At 39.6% G+C, this 10,595-nt stretch overlaps 1 protein-coding gene across 5 annotated transcripts in view; it reads left to right on the plus strand.

Moving 5' to 3' along the window:
* The window catches only part of stau2 (staufen double-stranded RNA binding protein 2), a 103,153-nt gene extending 93,246 nt beyond the window's left edge, over positions 1–9,907 (plus strand). For all 5 annotated transcript variants that reach the window (XM_053487738.1, XM_053487739.1, XM_053487740.1 and 2 more), the window contains 2 exons: positions 5,524–5,612; positions 9,104–9,907. In XM_053487738.1, the coding sequence (XP_053343713.1) occupies positions 5,524–5,612; positions 9,104–9,179 (165 nt within the window). In that variant the 3' untranslated portion in view covers positions 9,180–9,907. The remainder of the gene's footprint in view (positions 1–5,523; positions 5,613–9,103) is intronic.
* Positions 9,908–10,595: the final 688 nt, after the last annotated feature.

The following is a 10,595-nucleotide window of genomic DNA, read 5'->3' on the forward strand; positions in this document are numbered from 1 at the left end:
CTAAAAAGAACTGTTTACAAAAATGCTTGTTTGTGGTAAAACTGTTTATTGTAGAGCTTATTTGTGGTAAAAATGTATAATATAATGCTAGTTAGTGGTAGAACTGTTTACTTTAAAGCTAATGTGTGGTAAAGGTTTGTGGTAAAATGTTTATTATCATGTTGGTTTGAGGTAAAACTGTGTAGGCTAAAGCTAATTTATGGTAAAATGTTTACTAGTTTGTGGTACAACTCTACTATAAAGCTGGTTTGTAGTACAGCTGTTTACTATAATGCTAGTTTGAGGTAAAAATGTACCTTTACAGCTAGTTAATGGTAAAATTCTTTAGTACGATGCTAGTAGTGGTAAAATGACTACTTTAATACAAGTTTCTGATAAAACCGTTTAATGTCATGTAAGGGTCCGTCCACACGAAGCCGGTGCGTTCCCTATCCGATCATTTTTTTTCGTGAACACAGCGTCGTCTCAAGAAATATCTGGGTACACACGAAACCACTGAAAACGGTGTAGTATATATGCCAGACCAGTATGGGGCGCTGTAATTCTGCCATAGAGATACACTATCCACGGAGAAGAAGACTTTGAGCCTCTCTTTTGAACCTTGCGCGCTGTATACGAACCAAGATGGTGTTGTCCATTATCGCTTGTTGCTCAAAACAGTTGCATAGAAGCAATAGATTTTGCTGTAATAAAGCTAGTAGGTTTTTAGCAACACGAACACAATCATGTAGTCCGCCATTATTGTTGTTGCTGTTACGTGTGACGCAGCCGACATGTGATGTGATGACATCATTGTTTCACAAAATATACGGATCCCACGAAGACGCAAGGGTGTCGTTTTCAGATTTATCCACTTTGAGACCCGGTTTCAAAAAATAGCGGTTTCAGTCTCCTAAAACGCCGGATCCGTGTGGACGAAACGCTAATACGATAAAAAATTTATACGTATACAGCGAAACGCGTCTTCGTGTGGACAGGCCCTAAGTTTGTAGTAAAATTGTTACTTAGCTTTATAGTTTATGTTAAAATTGTTACTATAAAGCTAATTTATGGTAAAACTGTTTACTATCAGGCTATTTTGTGATACAACTGTTTACTTTGAAATTAGTTTGTTGTACAACTGTTTCGTATAATTCTAGATTACGAAATAGTAAAATAAAAAGTGTTTATTATAATGCTAGTTACGATAAAGCTACTCTAGGTAAAACTGTCTACTATAAATCTAGTTTATGGTAAAACTGTTTACTGTAATGGTAGTCTGTAGTAAAATAATTTACTGTAATTCTAGTTTGTGGGAAAACTATTCCTATAAAGCTAATTTGTGGTAAAGTTGTACTATAATGCTAGGGTACGGCTAGCCTGTTTGGATTTTAAGTGTTTACTATTTAGTAGCTAACCTATTGTGGTTAACTTTACCCACAGTGTTTGTAAGATTTTGTTACACTTTGTAAGAAAGTGGTACTACTGCATTAGCGATTATAAAAAGCTAACCCGGGTATGGTGTGGTAAAACCACACACACACACACGGATTTCTTTGTTCTGAGTATGTGTGTTTGTGTGAGATGAAGCATCCAGTTTAAGGGGTTCCATGTTCCTGTGGGACGAATCGCCACTGTTTAGCCAAGACGAGCGTGCAATCAGGGAGGCCATTAAAGCACATGAGAAAAATGAGGCGTCTCTGTCCTCTGACACACTCTCTCCGTCCTTCTTCCAGCACAGCCTTTAAGTGCGCTCTCACGTATTTACATATTCCGCCTGATGTCACATTCCCCATCCGTCCTGTTCCCTCACGCCCACCCACCCCCGCTGGCCTTTGAACTCGGCAGCAAGGTGATGAATGAAACGCGGGCTAGTGTCTTTAGCCTGGAAACATCCATTCTGTGGCTTAATGTGCGTGTGCTGAGTGGTGGTGTGTGTGTTATCTGCGTTAGCGCCATTTAGCGTCTCAGCTAACTCGTCTGATGCCTCGCTGACTGAGACGAACCACTTCCAGGTCGTCGCCCTAAAATAAACACGGTTCTGAGGGCTGATGTCTCAGCAATCCTCACAGTGTCTCATTAGGAAAAAATAACGATGCGGCTGACGACAATTAGGAAAGATAATGGCGTGTTTATCTTACTCTGATGGATGCAGAGTGTGTCCCTCTGTATCCCTCTCTCTCTCTCTCTCTCTCTCTCTCTCTCTCCCTGAGGCCTGGAGCTTGTCTGGATCTGTAGAAGCTGATTATTTACTCAGAAACTCTAATCTCACACACACATCAGTAATCAGTGCTTTAATGGTGCTTTATTAGTTGTAAGAGGGAATGAGGTTTTTTTTTTTTTTTTTTTTTTCCAGCATGCTTTAAGCTGAACGTTTGTACATCTATGGCCTTCGTATCCAGAAAAAAAAAAAATCTGGAACTGATTATAAAGACTCAAGAAAAGTAGTCCATGCAGGAATACTGCATATTGTGTGTTTATGGTAGTTATGGGTTGTGTCTTAAATTACATACTTCTGTATTGCACTACCAATACTTAAATGATATGCTTGAATAAGAATTAAAAAAAAAAAGTGCACTATTACTCTTCACTATTACTCTTTGGTGCAGAGCCCTTAAATAGCTCACACTCCAATAGGAATACTACTAGACATAAATTCTAGTATTTCAGATGGAGGTTAAAAATAGACAATTGTAATAATGAAAGTTCTAAAAAAGGTTCTTTTGAAGATCACTGATTGATTACTAGTCTTAAGATAGCCAGTGTCTTAGTAAGTATACTAACCAGGCGTAAATTCTTGCATTTGTGAAGAATGCTTGAAATAAATCGCAGCTGCTTTGACGTTTGCATTTTTTTCTGCTCTATTGAAAAAAATTCTTTGCTAAAAAGCTCCTCCTTTTGTGACCTACACACTCTCCTCATCAATCACAAAAAAGATTCAATTTAAGTGTGATTTAGAACAGATCCTGGGAATGCATTTGCACACACACTGTAACTTGCCTGCATGTTCCTGTGTAGATAAGCACTCATTATTTACACAGATAGATAATACAGATAGATAAGGCTAAGGCCATGCAATTTGTGTGTGCGTGTGTATGTGTGCGTGTGTGTGTTTGTGTGTGTGTGTGTGTGTTTAACCACTGACTTCTAAGTATTTCTGAACATAGTTGTAACATTCATAAAACAGTATGCATTGTATGGGGCATAACAAAATGTCACCTATTTTTTCCAAATGTCTCTCTCTCTCTCTCTCTCTCTCTCTCTCTCTCTTTATTTGAATTTAAACCCAAAGTGAATGTGGTTATAACTTTATGTTCCTAGAAACACAGATGAAAAAAAACAACAACCCAGATGTAGAAATGCCAGGGGGGTCAGCACAGTGCGTGAATTCTGCCTCTCAAAGTTTAACCCATTCTAAGCTACCTCATTCAAGTGTTCTTGGGTTTGGCATCATACATGTGTAGTTTATAGGTAATTTATGCTTGTACCAGTCTTTGTTTGTAACATTTTCTAACACGTTTATAACTCCTGATCTACAGGGTGGCCCAAGAGCCTGGATCCATAGACAAAAAAATATTATGGAGTATTAAATCACATTAAATCAAATGAAGTTCTGTTTTTCGTCGCATATACAGTACATTACTGCACAGTGAAATTCTTTATTCTTCGCATATCCCAGCTTGTTAGAAGGCTGGGGTCAGAGCGCAGCGTCAGCCATTTTTCCTTTTTTTACGGCGCCACTGGAGCAGACAAGGTTAATGGCCTTGCTCAAGGGCTCAACAGCGGCAACTTTGTGAAGCTGGGACTTGAACCGCCGACTTTCCGATTAGTAACTCAGAGCCTTAACCCACTGAGCCACTACCACCCAGATTGAGGGCCTCTAACTTTGGGGCTCTTGTGTATACAACGATCAGTCAGAACATTAACACCACCTCCACCAGGTGAATTAAATAACACTGATTATCAATTATATTCCAGTAAATAGGTGACACGATCATGGGTACCCATCTATGCCTGCAGTGACCAAAGGCCCGGTGTTTGATCACACAGAAAAACAATCGCAGCGCAAATTGCTAAAAAGATTTGAAATCCTGGTCTTAGAGTTCAAGGTTGTTGATCCAACTTGCGATCCCAGTCTGATCAAGCAATATCGTTATATGCCTGACACAAACCTGCACCCGAAGGATCTGCTGGATAACATCCCAGTGCCAGTAATCACATCATACCCCCGAGAGGTCCCATGGCACTGTGCCCTGTGGGAAGTTCAGAGGGCGGCACAAGCAGAACCTAAACCTGAGTGGTTTTAATTAAAGTTTTATGGCTGATCCGGTGCATGCTGAAAACAGCAGTGTAAGGTCTGGTTCTATTCCAGCTTCTGTTGTTTTTTTCAAACACATCCTGAGTTCGGAAAAAAACGAAGAATATAAACTTTTCAAAGAATTATTGACCCTGTGACACTCCCCCCCCCTCCATTTGTCTCTCCTACAAACCTGATCAAGCGGTTACTAAGGATAATTTAAAAAAACAAAAAAGTGAAGACTGCATACGCTTTCCTGCTAGCTTTGTCAGTGACGTCTGAAAATTAAATGTGTGATATGGCGTTCTCACCTTTAGGGTCAGCCATTGTGGATTTCTTGTTCCTTCATAAATATGTTATGCACGTGTTATTTAGAGTAACACATGGTCTGTTTATGTTAAATTTTAAAGGTTATAAGGAAAAACACTTAACCACTCACGTTGCACCCTATTCATTAGAGAGCACACTAGGTAGAGAGTGTTGCTGTTTTGTGGACACATCCGAAGGCATAGTGGAGAATATCCAGTGCACTCATGTCATGCCAGAATGCCTTAGAGCTAGTGTCTAAACAAGTTAGTTTTAAAAGGAACAGAGTCTCTATAATGCAGTCTGGCATGTGTAGGGAACAGGGAGTAAAGGCAACCTTTTGGACAAGAGCTGTGATCAGATGGTATTCATCAAGTGTTTAATATTTACATTTAAAGAGAGAGTAACACACTTCAGGTCAGTTTTGCACTGGAAAAAAAAAACTGTGCCTGGGTCTGTCTGTCCATCTTTCCATCTTCCTTGTATTATGTGTGTGTGACAGCATATGGACTGGTAGGTGAGACAGTCTCGCCCATATCTGTGTGTGCGTATGTGTGTGTGTGTGTGTGTGTTGGTTAGGAGGCTCAGTGTGTTGTAGATTTATGTCCTTCTGCACATCTGGTCCTCATTGGCAGCGTCAGAGCATCAAGTTGCAGCCAGGTGGATCTGAGCTCTTGCTTTCTCTCTCTCTCTCACACACACACACACACACACACACACAACCTAATGATTTCATATGCATGGATATTTTTAGGCTCTCTGCACCCTGTCTATCCGTATATCCATCCATCCATCCTTCCTTCCATCTATCCATCCATCTCTCTGTCAATATATCCATCCGTCTGTCTTTTAGTTTATCTTAAATCTCACTTCTGGCGCTGCTGCTGCTGTTGGAGTGGTGGCTGATGGAGCTGTGACTCACTCGTCCTCTCTGTCTGCAGGCGGCTCTGAGTGCCTTGAAGCAGCTTTCAGAACAGGGACTCGACCCGGTGGACGGAGGAGTCAAGGTGGATAATGGATCCTGTGAAATGTAGGTATCTCTCTCATGAGTGTTGTGTATTGCGCATCAACAGTGTCGCGATTTTATCACTAGATTATCTGACCATTGTTTTCCAAATAGCATTTATAGACCATAGTTGTTTCACAAAGACCAATCACTGTTCACAGTTGGTTTCAACGACCAGTTACTGATTACTGTTGCTACCAAAGAGCATTCACTCATCACCACTGTTCCTGGGATCAATCACTGATCACCATTATTCCCAACAAACAACCACTGATCATTATTATTCCCAACAATTAATCACTGATCACCATTATTCCCAGTGACAAGTCACTGATTGCCATTACTCGCAACGTACAATCACTGATGCCCATTATTCCCAGTGACCAATCATCGATTACTGTTGTTTCCAAAGTTTTCCTATGGCTAATCAATGATCACTAGAGAAGCGGAAAATTAAATCAGCACCATGGTATCGTGATAATATCATATCAGCTGGCCCCATGTGATTCCCATCCCTACTGATCACTATTGCTCCCAGTGACCAATCATTAATGACGTTGTTCCCTATGACTAATCACCTCTCATCCGTATGAGACTTAATGTTCATGTTGTTTATAATAATTGATGTGACACTTCAGTTAGGTGACAGTGCTTTGTAAATTTTATCAGCACAGGAACGTGTTCAGGAACGTTGAGTTCACGCTTTAAGTCTTCTCGATAACATGTCAAGCTACACTGTTTAAGAGAGAAAGCGAGAGAATAGTGAGAGAATAGTGAGAGAATAGTGAGAGAATAGTGAGAGTACGACCGATGACAACGGCTGCGACATGAACGAGAACAGCAACTAATGTTCAACAGACTTTCCCTAATATTGCATGACATTAAGTCTAAACATTGCAATTGTTTTATTTTATTTTCATAAAACAGCACGTGTCGCGTGTTAATGTGGCATCCCTTTCACACTGAGCAACGCCACACACATGTGCCTGGCTGCATGCCTCACACACATTCCTTAACAAATGTGTCCTTTAAATGTCAGACTTGGGGGTGTGTCAGCTAATCTCACTAAGTGATTGTGAGAAGCCTTTCTCTCTTTCTCAGTACGCCCACACACACACACACACACACACATGTGCTCATTTTATCTTTTCATTATGAATGAATGTTTTGCATAACCCTTATCCATCTGTGGGAAATTAGGAATTCTCATTTCCCCTACACACTCTCTCTCCCTTGTGCACTCTGACGCTCTCTCCTTCTCTGCCTTTCTTTTCTTGTCTCTCTCTCTCTTTTTCTCTCTCTCTCTCTCTCTCTTTATGCCCCCCTATGTCTCTTTACCTTTCTTTCTCTTTATGATTTTCTCTCTGTTTCCTTTTTGTCTCTCTCATTCTGTCTCCTCTTCCTCCGTTTCTCCTTTCTCTTTCACACTCTTCCTCCGTGTCTCTGTCCTTCATTTTTAAATTGGCTGTATTGTCATCGAGGATCGTGTCCCCAGTCAGGACTGTGTACCGTATGTGGACGGTCCCCGGTCAGAACCGCATCAGCACAATGCCTCATTGCTGTTTTACTTGTTAAGACAGGGACATTTCCCCTGAAAGGACTACGTCTTCAATTTAGGGTTTGGGTTTCCTAGGAGGGCTGTCTCTACAGTGTTTTTCCACACGTGTGAAATATACTTGCGGTGGTATCCAGCGGAGCGGACCGGCTTTACCTAAAATACCCAGCAAAAGAGTGGTCTACTACATACAACAAACAATAAATACATGAGGTTTAACACAATGTTTTAATTTATTTTTTATTCTTATTCACTTTACATCTCTGAGATCCAAACTATAAACCTTCCCCTCCATCTAACCGTATGTGAAGAGTAGGATCAGTAAAAAAAAAAAAGAAAGAACACTCTTTTGTGTATAGAAATTGCACTCTCTGTCTGTTGCAACCCTTGCAAACCAGAACTTCTTATCCATTTTTGCTGTTTCCAATGTTTTAATAAATATATACGGATTCAGGATTGTGAGACATAGACTTATCCTTAGATATTTCCTTTTTTCATAAAAACATTTTCTATTCATGAAAACTATACAAGGGAGATAGTTTTTTTTTTTTTTTTATATTAAGCCATAAAATAAACAAACTAAAAGCTCATTTGGCCTTCTGTCGTGTTATCTGTCTCTTTTATTATTGTTATTTACAATTTTGTACTTTTTGTTGTTTTGTAAGGAGACTGAGAGTAATGTGATTTAAATTCTTTATATGCATGTACTGTACACGTAGCAGAATTGACAATAGTGTTGACTTTGGCTTTGAAATTATGCATAATTAGGAGAGTGAGCGATTTGAGTGATGGCTGCATTGCAGGTGTCAAACTGATGATGCTTTAAATTTCTTTAGCTAACCAGCTAACTGGAATAATTATAGTTTAACTTAGCACAGAAGATGAGTTAACACGGGAAGACGTGCATTGTATGAAAGACGGAGTTTAATCAAATGCAAAGTAACTCTTCGCTCCACTTATTTTCCCATTTATGGATTAACCGGTGTTTAGGTGAAATCAGCTCTTGCCAAGATGGTGATGGCCAGAGCTCCCAGCACTCTCCAGAAAATCTACGGGTGATGTCACAGTGGGTCTTTTTTATATAGTTTACTATGACTGATGTGTCCCTCAACGCAACAAAATACCTTTATTCAGGAATACATTTATCTGATCTTAAGACTCACCTTTGCCACTTTGCTGATATTTTTTTATTTGTGACTCCAAATATGGGCAAAGGATCTTATTATAAGTTTCATAATATTTCAAGTCCTGACTAATGGGAATGGAATGCAGGGAATGCAATGATGTATTGTTTAGTCTTCACCAAACAATAAATTAGGGCCTGCTGTTGTGGGAAAATAATCAGTGATGGATTTGAGTAATCTGACCCCACCCTGAAGTTTTTCAAAGTTTTTCCATAACAGTCCCCACAAACTGTTTGTCAGCAATTAACATCCTACGTATTTTATTTATTAAAGAATCTCATATGTTTGAAATCGTTTATAGTTACACACCCATGAAACAGGTTAGTTCACCAGTTTCTCTTTTGACGTTTTAATCAGAGAAGGAAAAAAAATGTTGCATGTCTCACTGCAATGAATGTCAACAGATTTTATTTTCCCTTAAGGCTAAATTTTTTTTTAGATACAAATGCATTGGCACTGGAGACTCCTGGAGTCTTTTTACATAAAGCGTTCATATTATTATATGATTTGCAGCCGGAACTCCTTTCAGAGCTGCTGTTATAGTATAATAATCAACACCTTCTAACCAATCAGAATAGAGAATTCAAGCATGATCTTTATTTTCAATCCATCCAATACTGAAGACTGTGATCTGAGAAACAGGTCAATCACGTTTCATGGTGTCTTACCTCTGTGACTACGCCTCCAATAATTACCACATGTGCGTGGAGTTATTAATGAAGAGTGACGTTCTGGGTGTGTTTGTGTGCGTGCATGCCTGCGTGTGTGTTTTGCAGATCGGTCAAACATCCGGATGGGAAACAGACTAACTCAGGCTCTCAGGACTGCGCAGATCCGAACGCTGTGGTGTAGAAAAACTCGGAGCGTCTTCACGAAACGCCGCCGGGATCCCTCGGAACATCGGCACGCAATAGGGTGGACGTGTCTCGACAACATGACGTAGAACAACACACATACTTGCTCTCAGTTTATGTGAAGACAACACTATCTTTAACCTTTAGTTACTATGGAAAATTTAACCTGCTAACAAATATTGAAAAAAAAAAAAGAAAAGGAAAACCCAACAAAAAAGAGAGAAGAACTAACGTGAAAACGAGTTAATGCATGGTACTGTGTTGACTAAAGGGGAAATTCAAGTATTACGCATTTCCCTGATCGATAGATGTTTTTTTTAATTAATTAATGAATTAATTTTATTTTAGTCTTTTATGGATTAAGCAGGCCTGTATCATGCAATGGAATTGAATGAAATTTAAGAAATAAAAAGTTCTGTAAGTGGGAGGGAGGAGGTGATTCGTACATTTTTTTTTTTTTTTTACATTTTTTTAATTTCCTTAATTGCAGTGCTTGAGTGCGTGAAGATTAACAGACGATGGCAGTGCTGTAAAAGTTGTAGTTGTTGTCTTCATATATAATCACCCAGCTTGGCGTTTATGCTGATGTTCATGTATCTGTACAGATGTGTACGACACGAAGGAGAAGAAAAAAGAAAAAAAAAAAACAACTAACGACAGAGACAGAATTAGCCGAGAGGTTTGATGAGGATCTGATCTGTATTATTGTAAATAAAGCAAATCCACTAGATTCACATCAACTCAGTGTTTTATGAGTCTAAAGATTTCCTGCAGCATTCTTTAACTCCGCCCTCACAGTCTAAACCCCGTCTGTGCACCGAACTTACCAACGTTTCAACTCCGCCCCCTGTGCAACCCCATTCATTTCAGTACTCACGCCCCATCCATATCTTGCACTCATCTTAAATAATGATTAGCTTTTTGCTAACTATGTTCTGTGTCTTAACCCCGCCTCTCACTTACTCCTGCCTACTTCTTCCCCACTCAATCTTAATTCTTTAGACTAACCCCTATCCTTTCCACCTATGTAACTAACTTATCTATCCTGACTCCGCCCCACACCTTGACCCCGCCCACAGCAGTCACTACCAGTCGTAAATGTTCCCCGATGGATTTGCGAGATGTTTCACAGTTATCGTCGCGTGCTAATTCTGTTTCTGTGTTTTCTCACAGCACATCTACACCCCAAACGCTGTGTGTTGTATTGACTTAATGCATCAACTGAGTGCTTTTTAATTAACTTGATTCTGGAGGAGTTTAGCCAAGAGAGCCTGCATAGCTTCTCCTTCCAAACTGCTCGATTACTTGAATCTTGAAGTTTCACACACCATTTTTTTTTTTGCGTTTAATTTTGAAAAAGAAAATTCCGAAAAGGTGTATGTTTGTGTGTGTATGTGTGTCTGTATTTGCTGTT

This window comes from Clarias gariepinus, chromosome 26 (genome assembly GCF_024256425.1).
Source record: "Clarias gariepinus isolate MV-2021 ecotype Netherlands chromosome 26, CGAR_prim_01v2, whole genome shotgun sequence".
Classification (NCBI taxonomy): domain Eukaryota; kingdom Metazoa; phylum Chordata; class Actinopteri; order Siluriformes; family Clariidae; genus Clarias; species Clarias gariepinus.